Source organism: Doryrhamphus excisus, chromosome 5 (assembly GCF_030265055.1).
Source record: "Doryrhamphus excisus isolate RoL2022-K1 chromosome 5, RoL_Dexc_1.0, whole genome shotgun sequence".
Lineage (NCBI taxonomy): Eukaryota > Metazoa > Chordata > Actinopteri > Syngnathiformes > Syngnathidae > Doryrhamphus > Doryrhamphus excisus.
In genome coordinates, this window is record NC_080470.1 from 24,856,951 (window position 1) to 24,877,207 (window position 20,257).

The 20,257-nt window shown below is 43.5% G+C and overlaps 2 protein-coding genes across 9 annotated transcripts; both read right to left on the reverse strand.

Annotated features, from left to right (window-relative positions):
• Positions 1-71: 71 nt before the first annotated feature.
• Positions 72-6,532, reverse strand: LOC131129946 (sterile alpha motif domain-containing protein 9-like). 7 transcript variants are annotated; one of them, XM_058073927.1, is made up of 5 exons: positions 6,428-6,532; positions 5,850-5,903; positions 4,843-5,495; positions 4,307-4,562; positions 72-4,240 (listed from the first exon to the last, which is right to left on the reverse strand). In XM_058073927.1, the coding sequence occupies exons 3-5, from the start codon at positions 5,482-5,484 to the stop codon at positions 627-629; spliced, it is 4,512 nt and encodes a 1,503-aa protein (XP_057929910.1). In that variant the 5' UTR covers positions 5,485-5,495; positions 5,850-5,903; positions 6,428-6,532; the 3' UTR covers positions 72-626. The 7 variants fall into 7 exon arrangements, with proteins under 7 accessions (XP_057929910.1, XP_057929907.1, XP_057929911.1 ...); XM_058073924.1 differs by having other exon boundaries at positions 5,850-5,997; XM_058073928.1 differs by lacking the exon at positions 6,428-6,532 and adding an exon at positions 6,182-6,200.
• Positions 6,533-6,670: 138 nt separating this feature from the next.
• LOC131129948 (nardilysin-like) lies at positions 6,671-19,882 on the reverse strand. Of its 2 annotated transcripts, none has more exons than XM_058073931.1 (31): positions 19,736-19,882; positions 18,003-18,175; positions 17,660-17,921; positions 17,515-17,596; positions 17,134-17,287; positions 16,971-17,044; positions 16,782-16,877; positions 16,531-16,653; positions 16,402-16,459; positions 16,113-16,186; positions 15,533-15,602; positions 15,341-15,418; positions 15,154-15,274; positions 14,906-14,964; positions 14,776-14,830; positions 14,557-14,661; positions 14,362-14,485; positions 14,164-14,250; positions 13,970-14,089; positions 13,219-13,270; positions 12,567-12,717; positions 11,268-11,395; positions 10,993-11,155; positions 10,882-10,913; positions 9,394-9,532; positions 9,105-9,152; positions 8,800-8,852; positions 8,638-8,721; positions 8,355-8,562; positions 7,146-7,232; positions 6,671-7,008 (listed from the first exon to the last, which is right to left on the reverse strand). In XM_058073931.1, exons 2-31 carry the CDS (start codon positions 18,161-18,163, stop codon positions 6,796-6,798), a joined length of 3,261 nt encoding a protein of 1,086 aa, XP_057929914.1. In that variant the 5' UTR covers positions 18,164-18,175; positions 19,736-19,882; the 3' UTR covers positions 6,671-6,795. The 2 variants fall into 2 exon arrangements, with proteins under 2 accessions (XP_057929914.1, XP_057929915.1); XM_058073932.1 differs by lacking the exon at positions 19,736-19,882 and adding an exon at positions 18,876-19,694.
• Positions 19,883-20,257: the final 375 nt, after the last annotated feature.

Genomic DNA, 20,257 nt, shown 5'->3' on the forward strand with positions numbered 1-20,257 from the left:
AAATCCTGCATACCAAAAAGTTCTCAGTTTTCAGAATTGCAAAAATGTCAAACCTGAAAAACACACCTCCGTGAAAACAATGCCACATTTATTTGTTCAGGATATTTTTTCCCCGAGGAAGACATCTTACAATAAGCGAATATTTACATACAGACACAGGTGTTACGTTCCCGCGGTGGACCACAGAATGCAGATGCAGGTTTGAGTGGTTAAAAGTTCTTTAATGACTCACTGGTGGTGAACAAGCGAGGCTCAAGGCAAGAAGGAGGGCTAACTAAGGGCGCACACCAAGGTTAAAACTAAAGGTGAGAACAGTGGACAAACTGAGGGTGCTGGTGGCAGCGGCACACCAGGGAAGCAAAACGAAGGGAGAGTCCTCTGGCTGGGAAGGCAGGGACAGCTGGACAGGATGAGGGAGCTGGTAGCGGAGTCGTGGCGTGCGAGGACTTCAGGTAGCGAGAGTGAAGAACCAGCAACTCCCAGCTGCCTCCAATCAGCCTCAGTGGCTTCACGGTCTGATGGTGAACAGTTGCGTCCAGCTGTCCCAGCTCCAGCCGGGCGATATACTGAAGGCGAGAGAGAACGGGAGAGCGCCACAAGGCACAGAGGTAATCGGAACAACAGGTCTAGTTTTGATACTGAATATCGTACGCCAGCGGCCCATTGATGGCAAATCCCAGATAAAAGGATATCTTCTCTGTGCTGCAACCGCCTCTAATTCCACTCCTGCGTGCCGGGTTCACAGGAATTTTCAATTTTCCGTAGTTGGCAAAGACTTCTCCCTGCTCGATGGTTCCGCTGACTCGGAGCAGGCGGCCGCTGATGTCTTTCTCCTGAAAGATGTCTCCGTTCCACCAGAGTTGTGCCAGTTTGTCACGTGACATCTTGGTAAGAAAATTCTTATCCAGACTGGCTTTGGACACAAGTCTCTTGAGTCCATCCTGTCTTCCCAAGTACAGGTGTGCAATGGTGCTTCTCTTGTAGAACAACTTTGACAGGTGTTTGCGGGATGAACTGCGAATGTGTTTGAGGTATTCTTGAATTTCTGAGTTTTCCTCCGACAGTGTGGGCCAGAAGAAGAGGACAGCCAGGAAGTACGGGTCCGGTAAGTGGTAAGGGTGTACAACAACCTGCAGAGCTTCCCGAAGCAAATCACACAGCTGCTTGTAGCTCTTCACAAGCTTGGACTTTGGATTGAAAGTGTAAAGAACCACATTTGCCAAAATGTAATTGATTTTCACTTGAATGTTGTGTTTTTGTTTGACTGTCTGTTGCAAAAAAGCAAAGCATTCCACAATTTTCTCCATCTCGTGGGCTGACTTGTCCCAGTGTTGAAGAATTCCAGAGAAGGTGTCCGCTTTGTTCTTTTCCAGATACATCCTGCGTTCTTCAATGAGCAAGCTAAGGTTCAGTTTGGGGTTGTCCTCATTCACTTTTCTTAGCTCCCCTGGCGCAGTGCAGAAGAGCTCCACATACTTTTTAAAGTGGTTGCACATTGTCCTGTAGTTGAGAGTGTCAAACTCAAAGTTGCCTTTGGTGTAGGTGAAGTAACAGTTGAGGAAGTCAAACTTCTCCTTGACGTTAGGCTTCAGGTGGAGCAGGAAGGGCTCGTGGTCCTTGATGATCTTTGCAAATTGGTCGTTGACTGGGCTACTGTCTTTGTGAACGCTACCGATTGGAATGGAGCCTTTCAGAAAACTCACAAAGTACTTCTTCTTCATGGGGTCACATTCCTCGAAGAAAGGTACTCTAACCAGGATCTCAAAGACAAGGAAAGACACTTCTATCACTCCCACGTGGCCGTATATATTGTACGCCTTTCGAGGGAAGTCACCAGACTGATCATCGGGCTTGTCCAGTTGCAAATTGTCCCACTGGTCTTGGGCGCGTTGGAAAGCTCTGATTCCATTGATGGCGAGGTGAATGTTGGTGTCCAAGTCATCTGGATTGTGAGACATCTCTTGTTTTTCTTTGTCCATATTTGACTTCAGGTAACTTTTGTATACTTGTCCAATTGTGTCAATCATGTACGCGTTTTCTGTGATGTTCCTGGCCTTCTCGGCCCACTTCAGCGCCTCAGGAAAGTCTCGCTCGTTGATGCACAGATATCGTGCAAAGGCTTGAGGGATAGACGCCGTCTGACTAAACCTGGAGGACGCCTTCACAAAGATGTCCTGCACAGTTTGTCTCCCCTGCTGTTGATGGATTTTGTCAATGAGGGGAGAGAAGGGCTCCCTTTCATTGCCATCCTTCTTGCGTCTTGAAATCAACATGTATACAATGGAGAGCATCAGTTTGTCTTTGACCACGCCTTTCCTGAAGAACAGATCACAGTGAAGCATCAGCATAGTGATGTCACTAGCCATTAAGTTGTAGCCTTGCTCCAATTGTTCCAAGCAGGCGTCCGCAATGGAATGATGGAGAATCCGAAGTCTTTTGTATCCTCCACACTCTTCGACTCTGTCTATAATGAGGAAGTTGGAGTAGACCTTCATCTTGTCCAACACGCAGTCCACTGGGAGGCGTGTCATTTTCACCCCAAAGAAATCCTCACAAAGCGACAATGCAATTCCCGATTCCGAGACATAGGTGTTCAGCAAGGCCAGAAAGGCAAAGAGTTTGGCATCCTCGGTGTCAATGTCAAAGTTCTTCAATGTATTGCGAGCCAAATCCTTGATGTACTTCTGATCAAAATTGCTCTTCATGATCATGAAGGTGTAAAAGTTTTCGGGCTTATCGTGTGTTTTCTGCAGCTCTTCCAGTTTCTTGTCAAACTCTTCCTGCTCATGTTGTGACAGTGAAGCGGTGATGAACTGACACTGGGTGGAGTTGTGATGCTTGTATTGTTCTTTTGGGCTATGCGAGCGAACACAGTTCAGGACAATGACTTTGCAGTTTGGCGTGTTCACATTGGAGTTGCCCAAGTCTTCCACCGCTTTGCGGATGCAGTTGACAAGGTCGTCACTAACGGTCTCCTTTAAGTCGTCCATCAACAGCAAGACTGGAGAGGGCATTACACTTTCCAGCTTCATGAGATCTATAATCTGAGCAGCTACGTCTTCCTTAGGCAGCGTGGTATCTTTCAACACCGCACATCGAAACTCGCTGCGAAGCTCCCACATGACGTGCATGACTAAGGTGGTAGCGCCACAGCCTGGATGATGGAATAAATTCAACAGCACACAAGTATTTCTGCTGACTCTCTGAGAGCGAATTATTCCCATCACATTTTGGTACTTGTCTCTCTTGACAAATGTCTTCTTACTGTCCTTGTCACAGAAGTAGAAGTTCCACCATTTGACTTTGCCTCCTCGGTAGAAGTCCTCCTCCTGTTGCTTCCGAAACTTTTGGAACTCTGGACCGCTTTCGTCTTCATAAACATTTTCACACTGATTCAGACACAAAATGTCCAAAGCGGTCAATAAATCTTCATCTTTCTGCTTCAGCACCACGGCGCTGGAGTCTGACGACGGTAACAGCTTTGTACGCGACTGGCTGAACGGCCCCAGTGCCATCACAGTCCCGTTGACCTGACTGAGTGTCAGCTCGTAGATTGAGAGCGGGTCTATGTCATAGTCAAACTTTTCAACAATGAGTTCCTTCCATTTGGTGTAAGTGCTTGTGGACTCACAAATAGTGATGATGTTATTCTCTTCTTCCCTGTATTTCAAGAAAGACTTGTAGGTCTCAAAAAACGGGTCCTTGTCTGTGTCCACAGACGACAGCAGAAGGAAAATGATGAGGCCTCTTCCATAATTAAAAAAGTCACAGTGACAAATGAATGCAACCAACTGCTCGACATCTCTGCAAGATTTCTTCCACCACGTCTTATAGTCCCGCTCCATGTTACGTTCGCTCTCGATATCGTGTCTACCATTGCAGAAGACCCAGCTCGTCTGACCATAGAGGTTGAGGTCGGTCACTATAGAGTCCACTTCGCCCTGATACTGAGATGGGTAATGCAGATTCGCCACACGTGTCTCTTTGTAGGAGTGACACAATCCTTGAGGGATGTTGGAGTTTGGGTCAAAGTCCAAGACACAGAACAGCTGGAGTTTGGTCAGAAATTGGAGGTGCTGGACTTGTTCTGGACTGCTCTTGTTCACCACCACAACAAATCTATCATAGTTGTCCAGGGAGTTCCCACCGCACGTCAGCAGATTTTTCAGTTTTTCTCCTTGGTTTGCATCTCTCCTTAACTCCGCTTCTTCCGAGGAGCACATCAGCTGACCCGACTGAACTGAAGATGACAAAGTGCAAACATGAAAAACATATTTCATATAAGACGACTGGTTTGACATCTTACCCAGGATACCTTCCAATGTGCTAGCAAGCTGGTGCTGATTGATTTGGTGCAGAAGTTCTCTTGTCACAGGTATGGCCTGGTCGTCGTAGTGGTCGCTCATTAATTTGGCGGTGTCCACTCTGTCCCTGCCTTCCAGTTTGCACCAAGGAATTTGCCGCTTCTTCTCATTGTTTTTGTCGTGTAAGAAGACTTGAAATTTTTTAAAGTCTTCTTTTGGTAGTTCCTCCAAGAGGCTGACCACTTGCTGGATTGTGTCCTGTTAAGACAAATAGCATCCACACCGGAGGTACCGGTGATGTCAAAGAGAAAGTGTGATGACAACCATAGGGCAGGAAAAAGAACTTACTGCAACAGAGAATATAGAAAAATGGTCTGTGTTCTGGTTATTCAGTACAATATGGTTAAAGTGACAACAATAGGATGTAGCTAGCAAAGGTTTTAAGATGGCCACAAATTATTTTTAGAATCCTTTAGTTACTTTTCTCATGAGAAACTAAACAGTAGTTCATCAGTCCTTATTTCAAAGAGAAGGTTACCTTGACTTGTTTCCTCTTGGACAGCACAACCTGAGAGTTCAGTCTCGGAACTGGAATGTCCTCTGTTGAAGGAGCCACCTTTTGGCTCTCTTTCAGTTTTTTAGAGTCAACTTCATCTTTTGCCTGAGCCATGCCCTCCTGTTGGTCTGTGGTAAGGTCCACTTGCTCTTTGAGCTTGTCAAGGTTTTTCAGAATGTGCACTGCTGGACCGGTTCTGATGCCGATGTCCTTGAAGTCCTTCTTCTCAAAGCAAAGCAGACAGTCTCCAGAGACATCTTCCTGTAGGAGCTTTTCTGCATATTGCTTGTTGCTCTTTACAAGAGGAAGCAACCACTGATACACCTCCTCCTTGGTCCACTGCTCAATAAGGCAGGGCTTTCGGGACTCCATTTCTGAACCTTTTTCTTCTTTCTTCAGCTGTTCCAGGTACCTGGTGATTTTGACCGCGGGACCATGTTTTATGCCCATCTCCAGTATTTCTTTTTTCTCAAAGGTCAGTAGGAATTCTCCACACACGTCTTCTTTTTCAAACTTGTCTGCAAAAGTCGGATGAACACGGACCTTGGAGGTCAGCCAGTGAGTGACATCCTTTGTGGTCCACTTTGCTACCTGATCTGGTAGCTCACAATGGGGCCCGCTCATTGTGGACGCACCTGGAAGCAAACCAAACATTCGGTTCTTTTATTCTAGACATGAAAAACTAAAATACAACAGTATTGGATGTATGTGTATTACATTCTATCTCCTCCACTGTGGTACAAAGTACACAGAAAACATTATTGTAAACATAGTAAAGCGCAACAATCCCAGTTTTGGGGAGTTGTTTTTTCTTGGTACAACCAAGGAACATACAAGAGAGCCAAAAGCCACAAGCAACATTGCATTTTAAAACAGGAAGTCCATGGTATTGTCTCAAATGTAAATAAATGTAACAAGTCATAAAACATTTTAAACATTATCTTTAGGTTTTAGGTCGAATTTTATGGGTTGTTTTTTTTTTTTCTTACCTCATGTAGTCATCAGGACTCTTCTTTCCGAAACACTTTCGTTCTCCCAAGTTCCTGGAACAGAGGTGCAGAGGGGGTGTGACTCTAAGAGCACAGTGATTGTGCTGACTCACAATTGCTTATCACCACAGCCAACATTCCATCCTCACTGCAAGTAGAACATTGAAACTTGAGGGGTGTATCCACATCGATACATGATCGTATGCTGGTCGCCAACAGATACCAAATGCCCAGCACTGGCTCCCTCTCCCCTAAAGACTCGAAAATGGACAGCAGTGAAAGTGAAGAGTGAAGTTGCGTGTCAAGTATGATAAACTCCTACATGTTGGTACCTCTGCACAAACACTGAAAGTACTCCGTACTTCCCACAAGGAGCCCACTTCTTGTTCACCACCCCCTGGACAGATAATATAATTAAACCAAGCTCATCACCTGCTTGCAGCATCCATATGCTAACATCTGTTCAATATTCATTCATCAAATGGCCAAACATGTTAACGTACATCTTTGATATTCAAATGTTTCCGCCTAAAAGGTCACAATGAGCTTCTGGAAATAAAACAATTGAAATCACTTACCTGAAGTGAATTGAACCAGGGGGTGAAAATAGTCTTCCTCTACAAATGTTCTCATTGTTAGGAATGATCAGACAGAAGACTTCCACACAAAAACACCTGGAAATATTCCTTTAACTGCACCATCAGGGTTTGTGTTGACTTGAACTGATCTTATCAAGTGAGCTATTAATTGAAAAAATGTTGCTGCTAAGTTTGGCATCTCAGGTGAAATTGTGTTGTCTGCATAGAAAAGAGTTGAGAAAGTTGAAGAATGTTTTTAAAATACTTTAATGACATGTATGACACTTTGAAGGAAATAACAGTTAAAATAACTATGCCGTTGTTATTGTACGCACTCCAACAAAAACAACATGATGAGTGTGCGCCACCTAACTGAGGACTTTGTGGTATGGGTGGAGGGGGAGGGAGGAGCTGAAGGCCCGGATGTCAGCGATCAGAGTGGCGCCCTGGAGCGATGGAGAGGAGGCGGGCAGGAAAATCAGCTCACTGACCTCACCGTAGGATGAGGAGGGGAGGCTGTCCGGGGTGCAGACGCTGGTCTGTTCTGGTGCGTCGCTCTCCTCCACGCCAAATCCCACCACCTGACCCAGATAGGGAGTGAAAAAGTGACAGTGAGGATGTCACATGTAATAATTACTTCCTGCTGCAATCACAGCAAACAGGAAATGGAGAGCAGCAGAGGAAACTTAAGCAGAACAAGGTGTAGGTGTTGTCTTACATGCACGCTGAGCTTCCTGGTGCTGCTGCGATGATCCAGGAACCAAGAGACCAGCTCCTCCTGTGTGAAGCCTTTCAGGGCCTCGATCTGTAGCACACACACCACCAGAACCACTACAACTGTCACTAAAACCGCCATAGACAGACTTGAACTTTATTTGAACATGTAGCTCCATTAAGATGTTTATTGCTTTTATCATTTTAAGAGAGAGGAACCACACAACTACAGTAAGTACTAGGAATGCACAGATCAGGGTTTTATGCTGCCAATTGCAATAGATTATCCAGGACAGAAATCAGCCAATACTAATAGTGATTCACATGGATTCATTATACATTTTTCAAATTGTTATGATGAGTGATATTAACCAGGGGCTCTGTATAATGGGGAAAAGGCAGGACAATTCCAAGGTCCCTGGACTGCCACACAATAGGTAATTACTAATAAAATGAATCATTAATAAAAGGGGGACAACGTCTGTGATTGGCTGGTGACCAGTCCGCGTTGTACCCACCCTTCACCTGAAGAGAGCTGGGATAGGCTCCAGCATAACCCCACGACACTAGTGTGGATAAACGGCATAGAAAATGGATGGATGGAGAGGGGGGGCCCCCCAACATGATTTTTTTTCATGGGACCCAAAATTCCTGGCTGCACCCCTGCTACTAGCTATATGATATGAAAAAAAACCCACCTTAATTTAGACAAAAACATATGTTACTTACTTTTTGAAAAGAACATATCGTGAAACCTGGATGAAATGCCTTCTTTAAGGCGACTTTGGATGTGAGTGTACATTGGTGAAGCTCAAGCACGACTTCCAGGTAAGTGAGAGCTAGCAGTTGGCACCGCTGAAAAAGGCTGGTCATCTCATCTGATGAATTCAATTATTTTGGGGGTTATTATAACCTTATCAGAAGGTTATTATAAGCCTTCTGACTGTCACAAACATACGGGTGATACGAGTGTTGTCCACATGGCTGCATAGCTGCCATTTGTCTGACGACCACATCGTTCTTCAAATGGAAGAAATGGATTTTTCACGGAAATCAGCTTTTCATTAAATCATTTGGTATCAGTCAGTTTGTATATAAAGGATATAGTGTTGGTAACTGTCAGTGTTTTTAATGTTTTGCGTTCCTAAAATGTTTTGCCTTATGTTGACAATAAAAGTGACAGTGTTACATGTTACAAATGCTGGCATCCCACCTCCTTGTTGAGCCGTGGGAAGACGTACTGCTGTGTGACCACCTCAAACCAGTTGCGGTCCACTTCCTCTCCGAGGTGCGCGTCCTCGCACTCCTTCAGCTTGATGAGCGCTGTCACCTGGGTCCTAAAGACCTCCTCGCTCAGAGCTGACAGACGCTCGCCGAAAGCCACCAAGAACTCCTCGATCTTTGACTCAACAAACTCGGTGCTGCCAGAGGAAAATGGCTGACCTTTAACTTGTGTACGACCTTTAACCTGTGAGCGGCAAGCTTATGGTGCTCACCTAAACTTGGTGGCCTGTGTTGCCACAGTGACAGAGAAACCCAGCACTCCTGAAGTGTTCCTGCAAGTGGGGTACACCTGGTACCTGGGGATCAAAGTAAATGGTGTAAAACGAAACATTTGCCAAAATGTGAAACAATAACTTGAAGATGATGTTTCTGACCCGAGTGTCTCTTTGGTTCTGAGAAAGTCAAAGCATGGCTCCTCCATGTGCATCTGCAAATAAAAAACATGATGGTTCAAACACAAGGCAATACAGCATCAGCATCATTGTAACATGGGCAAGACTTTTTTCATGCGTAAGTCACAGTGTGACTAGCCATTATACACAGCTTGGAGAGGTGGGAGGTGGCCATTTTGCCGAGTAATAGTGTTAGAATCTTGTCTTTGGCATATTTGCACTGTGTTGTATGTGTGTACCTGTTACATATGTGCTGGGCTGGGCTTTACTAAAAGAAGCAAACTCACCACCAGCAGCTCCATCAAGGCATGTTCACGCAGCTTCTTCAGTCCTGACTGAAACACAGAGGACATCCCCAATTAGTTAGTTTAGTTTTTGTTTCCAGTGGACAGATAGTATATACAAATATAGTATAGTGCAAAAAGACATCAGAATATGTAGGCCATTTAGTTAGTGATAATTGTATAAAAAGACATATGTAGCCATTTCTGAAAGAATTAGAAAGTAGAGCACAAGTACATTAAAGTAGAAGTACTTAGGACAGATGTCAGCTGTTATGTGAAGTGGGGTAACGACCTGGTAGTACACTGTGACCTCGGAGTTGGCATCCCCTTTGTTGAGAGACTTGACCTTGCACAGGTTATGTTTCTGGGGCAGCTCCACTACTCGGAACAAGACAGGGACCTCTGCTGACAGAGGCTGGAACTGCAGCTTCCTGTAAGGACACAGAATGAGAATCTCACAGTATCTATCAATAAGGGATACACCCCTCACGTTACGGCAATCAGTTTACTAAAAGTATATCTTCTCACTGGTGGAGCAGGTGGATATTCAGACACATTGCACTAATACACCTTCCTTCCTTTCGCTTGATGATGCCCCGCAGGTGATCGGTGTCGGGTTTAGGTCAGTAAATGACATACTTGTCCACTACATGTCTTTCTCCTTCAGCTTCCTCAGCAAGGTGTTTGTCATCTTGGAGGTGTGTGTGTGTGTGTGTGGGCTCCTTATTTTCAAAGATTGCCATGCAGTCCAGTTTCCCAGGGAGGGAATTAAGAGCTGCTTCACATGCACATGCTGAAATTCATCTTCCCCTCAATGAACTGCAGCTACCCAGTAGTGACAGCGCTCATGCAGCACCTCCACCACACTGGAGGCAAGACAATTATATTGCTTCTTACTTGTGTTAGCAGCTATTTAGACAATGATGGCTGTACACTGACTACTCTAAATTATATCTGTAGTAGTATTGTCCATTCACAAGATATACTGTAATAAAATGTTTGCTACATTTAAGGGCTGTACTCACTTGTGATATACTGACATGCGTAATACTTTTAATATGTACACACTTCTCGACAAGATTAAAGAAAACATTCCCACACTCTAAAAGCAGGGGTGTCCAAATTCTTTCCAACAAGGGCTGCATCCTCTAAGGGTGGGGTGACAGGTATTTGCATACATTTTGTGCATTAAAGATGCTAAAACCAATGCAATGTATGTCAATATATGCTAAGTTCTCCAAACAAAACATTGTCATCTTAGCTTTGTGTTATAGATTACAAAGCAAATTAGTGTATGATATGTAATAATATGTCATTATTAATGAATACATTTTTGTTTACTCTACGCCAAGGGCCAATAAGAAAAACAAACTCAAGGCTGAAATTGGGCCCCGGGCTCTGACACAAAATGCCAAACATGCTGGGTAGTTCAGCTGGTTGAAAGGTGCTACTGACACAATCAGATAATGGCTAACTAATCACTAGGGTTGGGCCATGATTTTTATATACCGCTATAAATCAGTTTGCCGTGGAGCACTGTATTGACGTTTTGTGTCTACCGCTAGCATGGTCCAGCAATGGCAAAGAAAGCAAACAACCAAAAGAGAGAAAATGAGCATGGCTGAAGGAAGAGCGGAAGCAAAGACTATAGAGCAGTGCTGCTCAATTATTTTCTGTCATGCCCCCACCAAGGGACAGTAATTTTATCAAAGGGTTCATTTATTTATTATAATTTATTATTAACTCCTCACTAACACTAAAAAGACAAGTGTGCACTCACTCAGTGGTGTAGTGCAGGAATTCCTTGGACTCCTGTTGGAGCAAAGATCAAATTAATCCCAAGACACCAAATTCTTTGTGATGGATAGTCTGCATGAAGAAGAAATCTCACCGAGCTGGTAAAGTTACCCTGCACGAGCCCCTCAGCGTATAACTCTGCTGTCAGTTTGACAACAAATGTCATGAGGTCGTGCATGTTCAAGCCCTTCATGATGGCCTGGTACTTCTGAATAACGGACCAGCGACTGTGCTCCAGAATTAACAGACGAACGTCCCTACAGAAATGAAGACAACACCCACAATGATCGTTACACATTAACATAGCTAGCTTGGCTTTAGCCCATACGAAGGAGACATGGGGTGGGTCTTCTCCAAATGTAGACGTACTTGCCGAGGCGCTCTGGCTTGATGAGGATGTTGAAGTAAGTCTTCTTCATCTGCTCTAAAAACATAGCAAAGACGCCCGGTTCTGTGCTGAAGTCCGCCAGGTGATCCACGATCAGCTTCAGCAGCAACTAGCGGGATGCAGGGAGGAAGTGGACTGGTATCAAAATCTGCAGCTGGCCGAGTCTAACATCAGTCAGGATTAGGGATGCTCTCATCAGGGTTTTATGCTGCCAATTCTGATCATTCAGGATAGATATCGGCCAATATGATAGAGCTACATGGACTCATCATGATGAGTGCCATTGGCCAGGGGTGGTGTATAGAGGGGAAATATCAACGTCAGAACAATTAAAATTCCATTGGCAACATGAACGCCAAGTGCATGCAATATACGTGCTTGAAAATATACTTTAGTTTGTGGTCTGAAAACCAGGAATGCTGCTGAATGTGCCTACCGTTGGAATTAGGGAGCTGTTTATGTCGTTGTAGGCTAATATGTACAGCTGTTATGAACACCGCTTTAATGTCAACGTTGGCAATTCAGTCCCATGGTGTTTGGAGGAGTTTCATTCAGCCGGGCTGATGTTAAATGCGTGTCGTGTTGTGTGCGTGCGCGCTCTCAGAGCACGCACGCACACGCACAGAATGAATTGGAGCAGCCGTGTCTGCTTATGAGAGGTATTTAGCGTGCACAACACGAACTTTAATGATGAGAGAAATGTTTTATATATCGTACTAAATTGTGTGATGTGTTTGTGTGTGTCGAGGCGGGGGCTGCGGAGGAGCAGTCATCACATCAATGCTCGATAAAACTTAAACTACGACAGAAATGTTTTGCACATGGTTGAATATTTATTCCTTTTAAAGTTGGTAATCCTGTTTAAATGTGTGTTTAAGAAAGCTGAATCCTAATGTGTTCAGTGTTTACATTTCAATAAATATTTGTTTAAACTTGAGACCTGGAATATTTGTTATGATTGGCATTTTTTCATGTAAATTGAGGGAGCAAAAGCAGTATCGGCCACAAATATCGGCCCAAGCAAAATCCGCCATCGACTAAGGGTGATGGAAAAAAAATCGGTATGGGCATTGGCCCAAAATAAAAAAAAACATATCGGTCGATCCCTATTCAACACACTTACCAAAATGGTCACAATTAAAAAACAAAAAACACAGCAGCTCTTTAAGTCTGCTGATTGTCAAAGATATAAAAGAAGCTTTCAACCATCCAACCACCACACCTTATGCGTCACCTTAATGAACGTGTGAATGCATGTGTGTGTGTGTGTGTATTCTCACTGGAAGTTTGTGGTTGAAGCCCTTTAGTCGAACCACCAGGCCGTGCTCGCCGGCCACGAGCTTGTACTCCAGTTGGGCTACGTCGGCCTCATAGGCCGGCTCTGCCAGGTTGTGAGCCAGGATATTCACAAAGAGGTCAAACAGCACCAGACTAGATGGGAAACATCAAAGTGGAGTGTGTGTATGTGTTCGAATGAAAGACTTTAAGAGTAAGGCCCTATGAAATCCAGTTTATTTTTTCCCAATTCAGTTTTTTCCATTTTAATTTTTTACAATTACGTTCTTTACCTTTTCCACTTATTTTACCAGCACAGAATGTGTGCCGTTTGGATTAGTGAATAAAATGTCCGTTAATTAAATGAAAACATCCTTCCGTTGAATTTTACAAGCATTGTAGAATTGTCCTTACATTAAAAAACAGTAAAACACAAACGGTGAAAATATACTTATCCAACATGATTGAGCGGCCCTCTGGGGAAATATTTCCCACACCACTCGTCACGATGACATCATTTCATTCACACGTCACTTTCCAAAAGATTCCATGTTCAACAGAAGATTCTGTTATAATTGGCCAATTCCGCAATTTCGTTACCGTGAAGCTCATAGGGCCCTATAAAAGGATCATCTTGTCTTCAGGTGTGTTACTTACTTCTCTGGACTCTTCTGAATCATAGGTGAGATCAAGTTGAAACGAATGTATGCTGAAAGAAAGAAATATAGTATATTGACTATGGCTTGTGGTCAATATGTAGTATGTAGTATTCTGGTCAATGTGTGTCAGTGATCTTACATTGATGAGACACTGCCTTACATTACATTACAGCCAGGGATGCATAGTCCAACATGACGGTGAAAAAAACGTTCTCTTCCCATTGTGTGTGGAAGTGGTATATTTTCGGCTTCTTCAACACTCAGTTTCAAAACCATTTCTTAAGTTTAGGATAAATAAATTGGAGGCTAAATAGTTGGCTGGCTGTGCTATGTTAAAAGTGGCGGCAATCTTTTGTGTCACTTCAGAGATCCACAATGTGGTGAACAAATCTTGCAATAGTGTCAGAATCTACTAAATGGCAGATTCACGTCAGACTGACTGTCCTGTATATCAAGAGACAAATGTCATGAGGATGATGATAGGCTGACTTTTTAAAAAGATTTTATGTGATGACCCACATTACATTTGCGATACTAAAACAAGTACAACAACTTTCCCAATGTTATTGTGTGCTCTAATAATGTTAAAAAACATTTTAGAAGGTCATCGAGGTTTTCTATGATCTCACAATGAAAATATTCAATTTCTGAATATTGAATCCTTTTTCGTGGAAAGAAGGTGTAAACGCAGTCGGATCTGGAAACAACAGCGTTGAACAAGGGATGACTGTAGTTGTGGTTGTATTTACCTTTTGGGATCTTGAACTTGTTGTCCTTCTTGTACCACAGGCAGCCTCGCTCGTGGTCAACAATCTTGACAGGAAACTCAGAGTCAGGGCAGTCAGACAGCTGCAGAGTGAAATCCGATGCTGCAGCGAGAAAAATAAATATTAGTACATAAACTGCATAGCGCCACATGTTTGTAATGTGTACTCGCTCTGACCAATGAATTTGTTCTCAGCAGGTAGGTGAAGTTCAGGGCTGACTTCAAAATCTCCTGCCCAGCGTTGAGCCCACTCGACTGAGATGTCTGAAGAAACAAAACAAACACACATCTAAGGCAAACATAATTAGCCAACAGATTGAACTAAACACAGCAGAGATGTAAAGCAACACACTGAAATATACGCGTGTAGCCTACCCTCTACGCTGTAAGAGGTACCAAACCATGTCTCCTTCAGGTGGCAGTGACCTTCATGTTCTGGAGACAGCAGAAGCAGGTTGGCTCTGTCAGGGGTCAACAAAGTTAGAGCAGCACCAATCACCTGAAACACACACAGAGGTTAGGCCCCATCCCTGACAAGCCAATTAAAGTAAGCCCCCTTGTTTAGTTAACCTTTGGGTCGAACTCAAACATGAGTTGGTCTCCTGTGAGGAAGTCCTCCTTGGGAAACAACTGCATATTCTCACAGATGTTCTCCACAAACTCAATAGGGTCCGTCTGCAGGTGGAAAGACAAATTTTGTTAGTGCATAGTATCCCTTTAACCTCTTTGTGTCCTCACATGACAACCCAAGTATTAACGTCGCATCAGAGTGCATTGGTGGTGCACTACCTGCTCCTGATAGTGGAATTCGTTGGCCTCTATCTTCTGAATCTCCTCATAAATCCTGAAAATGAGTTCAGTCAATGTGCAAATCGTCGAAAAGTGATGCATGTTGAGGAGTGTGCGTGCGCAATCAGACCTCTGCTGGGGGCCCAGAGTCTGCAGCATCTTCAAGTACTGGAACACCAAGTCAACCACCTGCATTGGACAGAGTGGATGAGGGCGTGTACTACAAGGGTATGAAAGAAGTTCTTAATAGGAACGCTTAAGTGTGCAGATGCTACTTGACTTTACGGTCATAAAATCAGTGACCACTGACACTTTAAGATTAGGATATATTAGGACTTCGATTCAGTTGACGGGACACCAGTGTGCACGTGTGTTGACCTGGTAGTAGTTCTGGTAGCCTTCGTCGGTGAGAGTGATGGAAACAGAGAAGATGGAATATGTGGTGTTCTGATCAAAGCCTGTCTCGCTGTTCCCTCCAAAGAGAGCCAAAGCCCAGCACCTGGATATGTATGCACCATGAGTTACGCACACGCCACAACTTAGATGTACACGCTAATGGGCTCACTTTGTGCGTAGCAGAGATAAGATGCTGCCGCTGCCCTCGTGCCCAATCAGCCAGGAGATGTAGTGAAGAGGCTTCACCCTGGCACAAAACACAAAGCTCTTCAGTCGGCGAGATGTCTATGTAATGGTCACTTTATTAGGTATGTGAAAGGGAATCACAACATTAGACCTGTTACACAAGTAGTGAACTTACCTGTAATGTTTCCCCTGGGGAGGGACAGCCCAACTGATGGTCAGAGCATGCACCTTTCTCACTGGAACCACTGCAATTCACATACAAGGACCAAATACATATAAAGTATAATATCGTATAAAAGGAGACAGTATCGATTGTTGAATTACAACTAAAAACAGAAGAACCGCTGCAGGACACTGCTTGTCCCCCAATATGTTTACATTTTGAAACAATTGTTCCCATTGGAAATGTAGTCATGTTTTTTTTCAGGTCCTTCTTTCTATAGTGCAAAAACATGCATATGGAGACAAAATGGTGGAGACTTGTAGACTAAATTGTCCATAGGTGTGAAGGTGACTTGAATTGTTGTTTGTCTATATGTGTCCTGCAAATGGCTTGTGACCAGTCAAGGGTGTACCCCGCCTCTCAACCAAAGTCAGCTGGGATAGTTACCAGCTCACTTGTGACCTTTATGAGTGCACGTGGTGTAGAAAAGGATCGATGGAAAATAATCTGCTCACAATAATGCTTTTCAAACTATTGTACTGTGCACCTTCTTGGATTCAAATCAATAGTAGTTAGTGGAGATTGTTCATACCTTGGTACAGTTTGTTGAAAGCCGGTGTGTCGAAGGGCCTCTGCAGGTGAGAAAAGTTGGCTGGAGGTTCAGCACTGCAAAAACAACAACAATAACATCTAGCACAGTGAAATCAGCACATGGACACAGCGTCAAGCAGCAATAAGGGACAACAACAGGGGACATCTTATTTTTGTCTTCTTGCCCAATGTGGGGAATTGTGGAAGTGTCGACCCCAAACAAAAAAGTGGAACAGAAAGTGAAAGCTCAGGCAGCTGGGTGTGATGATGTGCTGGAGTGAGTGTCTTACTTGTTGGGGATGTGGATGAAGATCTCCCTAACCCATTGCTCCAGAGTGTCCAGGGTCTCTATACAGAAAAATATAGTGTATACGAATGGTGGCAGGGCTCTTTTAAAGGACTTATTTGCAAACACAAACCTTTAGACTGAACAGTTAGTGTCATGTAATGAGCAGAGTAATATCTCTTCCAGAAGTCACGCAGCCGCTGGTATGTGTTGATCCCTTTCTCTCTGGGCTCATGTTTTAATGTCTGAGCGTTTCCTGAAATGAAATCAGACTTTTTTTCTTCCTCCGCAGAGAAGAACACCACGAGCATGTCTGCTGTTTTGAGAGCAGCATTAAGAACAAAATGGCAGAAAAGCTATCTGAGGCGACTAAGCAATTCTTACCCCAGCAGAACTTGCTCATCGGATGTCCCGGGGTGGCCAAGCTACCAAACAGCATCTCCTTACGATGTGAGTCTGAAGGCCGCGCTAACTGGTATTCTTAACAAAACAGGACAGGAGAGAAAACATACATTTAAAAGATAATACTTTTTTTTTTTAAGTGGACAGAACCGGTGGTCATCATGGACTCACCGCTATCCACCGCCTCCACCTCCCTGTCAATAGCATCCTCAATCATCAGAGGACAGATGAAGAACTGCGCCCACCTGAAACGAAAGTTAGAGTGGTTCACCACGCCATGGGTCAAAAGTCTTATCAAGCTGAATTTGGAAAGTTTTGGAGTTGGTGAGCTCACCTGTCGAGAGCCTCTCTGAAATGTTTCCTCTGCACGTCAAACTGGAAGATGGTTCTCTCGCAGTCCGTGGAGGCGTTGTCACTGCCACCGTGCTTCTTGAGGAAGGCGTCAAATCCATTCTCCGCCGGATACTTCTCACTTCCCATAAACACCACTGAGGAAGAGTAGGGAAGGACAAGGATGTGAAGGAGAGAAGAAAAGATACCACTAGAGACTAGAGATCTACCAAAGTCTGACATTGGAAGATGTTTCCATGACAATGAATAGCTTGTTTCTTAGTCAAAAAAAATTGGCTTTTAGGCTTATGAGGTTCCATTGTAACCTTGATTTTTTTTTTTTAATTGTTTGGCTCAAGTCATAGTCATTATGTTCAGGACTTACTGTGTTCTAGGAAGTGGGCGAGGCCAGGGAGGTCATCAGGGTCACTGAAGCTGCCCACATTGATGCACAGCGCAGCTGCAGCCTGGACACACACAAAAACATTTGTGGAAAATAAGTAAATGAACATTCATACTTTGTCTCCCACCTGCTTCTCTGAGCTCCCTCTCTTCTTCTTCACTGAGTTGTCCTCATCCAGCTCATCAAAATCGCTGTCCTGCTCCTCCTCTTTGTTTTCCTCCTCATCCTCCTCCGATCCCTCACCAGAATCACCTTCGCTGTCCTCTTCCTCCTCCTCATCATCATCATCATCCCCAGCATCCCTCTGGTCAACTCTGTGTGCTTTTTCATCAGTCCTACTGAAGTCGGCGATGAGCAGTGCTCTCAGGCCATTACTGAGCTGGATGTATCTGCACGCAGAAATACTCATCAGATGGCAGGTGACTTCACCACTTACTTCCTGCTCTTCTTCATCTCAGTCTTCCTCCCACCTGTATTTCTTAGGGTCACTGGGTGATTTAATGATCTCTGGGTCTCCCTGGTCCTCATCAGGAGTCCTGACACCTTGCTGGGGTGGTGGCTCGCCCTGGTCTGGAGCACAGACCTGACCCAATGTGTTGCCAGCACTGACTGACTTGTTCGTCTGAGGCATTCTCACGAGGGACTGTACGAGTAGAATATGCATTGTTACAATTACAATATACACTGATTTTGTTTCCAATCCGATAGAGACTAAAATTCAGGCTGGTATCAGCGATACCGATACTTTGCAAATTCACCTCATGTTTTTGTCATTTAAATTAGTGTATTTCATATCAAAGCATAATGAAGACTGTTAAGTAAGTAATTTCTGAAATAAATTATTAATTTATCATTTTAACCAGTCCAGGGTGTTCCCCATGTGTTAGAATAAAATGTAGATACAAGTATTATTTTGTTAGTTATCACCCTTATATCCATTTGCTTAGACAATAGAAAGTGTTTGAATGTGCTGAAGAAGAAATGTTCCTGTGACCCTGATCAGAGACCCCCAGGTCCTGGAGGTGCCTGGATGCGCCAACAGCAACCCTAGAGATGCGCATGTTAATCCTGCAAGAATGTGTCCAGATAAGAACTCATACAACAAAAAAGTAAAAATACAAAAAAAAAAAATAGTTGCTCTCACATACACACACACATACACACACACACACACACACACACAGACAAACAAATACAGCTCGTGCAACTGCCTTCTCCACCCCCCCGCCCTTAGAGTTGCGCGACCATGTAGTAGGGACCCCCGAAAGAGAATAAAAAGAGAGGAGTGTGAACTGCATATTCAGAGTGGAGCGGCATGTCACTGGGTATGTGGTTTCACATACTTTCAATATTGTTGTCTGTCTCTTCTGTATTTCTGCATTTAAGTGTTTTTAAAAGTGTCACCGGAGTTTGAACCTGACACCATGTCTTGCACAAAGTCAGCTGGGATAGACTCCAGCATACCCCTGCAACACAAATGAGGACAAGCAGCAGAGAAGATGGATGGAAATGAATCATTTAAAACCCTGACGTATACTGAGGTGTAGCGGGGTGACTTACAAAATCATAAAAAATATGTGAAAATTGTATTTTAAACAATAAAAACACAAATGCGTTAAATATTAAAAACATTAAAATAAATGATTCATTACTACTGGTATCTGAATCATCAATATTTCAGTATCGATCCGCACATCTCGAATAGCAATGGCAGGTAATACAAACAGTATTCGTTCTTCTTCACTGTTGCCACTTACAAACATCAGCTCCTCTGTTTGTAGCCATTATATTAATTGGATATTCTATTCTATATTTATGTATTCTGAAAATTCCTATTCACCTCATTCAGTATTCATTCAATAAAAATGACTGGGTGGTTTTGCATTACTTCTGAACGTAATTCAGGCGGAACACACTGTCCAGAACTCTATGTCATCATTATTGATGATATGTTAAAATTGGCAAATTGTCCCAACCTGGATGAATCAAAACTAATCGTAATCGATTCTCCGGGAACAGGCTTGATCTGTAGCGTAAGTGTTAGCTTTCACTAATCCTGATGACAATCAAGCTAGCTATCCCATCTCTACTTTGAAATTAAGGAAAGGTTCGGTGGTTTGGTACCCCGTCAAGCCACATATCAGGTGAAGAAAATGACAGAGTACTTCTATGTGATTCAAATATATCTTCAAAAGCGTCTTACCGACGATTATTGGAGGTTTAGTGGAGTTAGACAAGTGCCGAGTTCAACGCAGCAAGGAGCCTCATTGGGGAGTCGAAATATGGTCTGTGATTGGCTGAGAAAAAAGTTTAGCCCGTGCAAGGCGTCACCTGATTGGTCAGAATATTGACATCTTCCGCTTTCTTCACTGTAGGACTGGAGGAAGTTTTTTTCTGGTAGCGCTTTATTTAACAAAGTACGTGAACAATAGAGAGTAGAAATTGTTGGAAATAATGATAAAAACAAAGCAAAAATATTAATAAAAAGGGCTCATTATTAAAAGCCATAATCTAATTGAGCCAACATTTTTTGTCAGCATGTTATCTTTGAATTTATGGAGAGAGTCCTCAAAACATTGAAGTTAAGTCTTCAAGACACAAAACTAGCCAAAGTTTGTTTTCCTAATGGAAAAATATGAATTGAGAAAATACAATCCTGACAAGTGTAAGAATGACATGAATGATATCTTATTATGTGTAAAAGAAAAAGTCAAATCAGACAAAC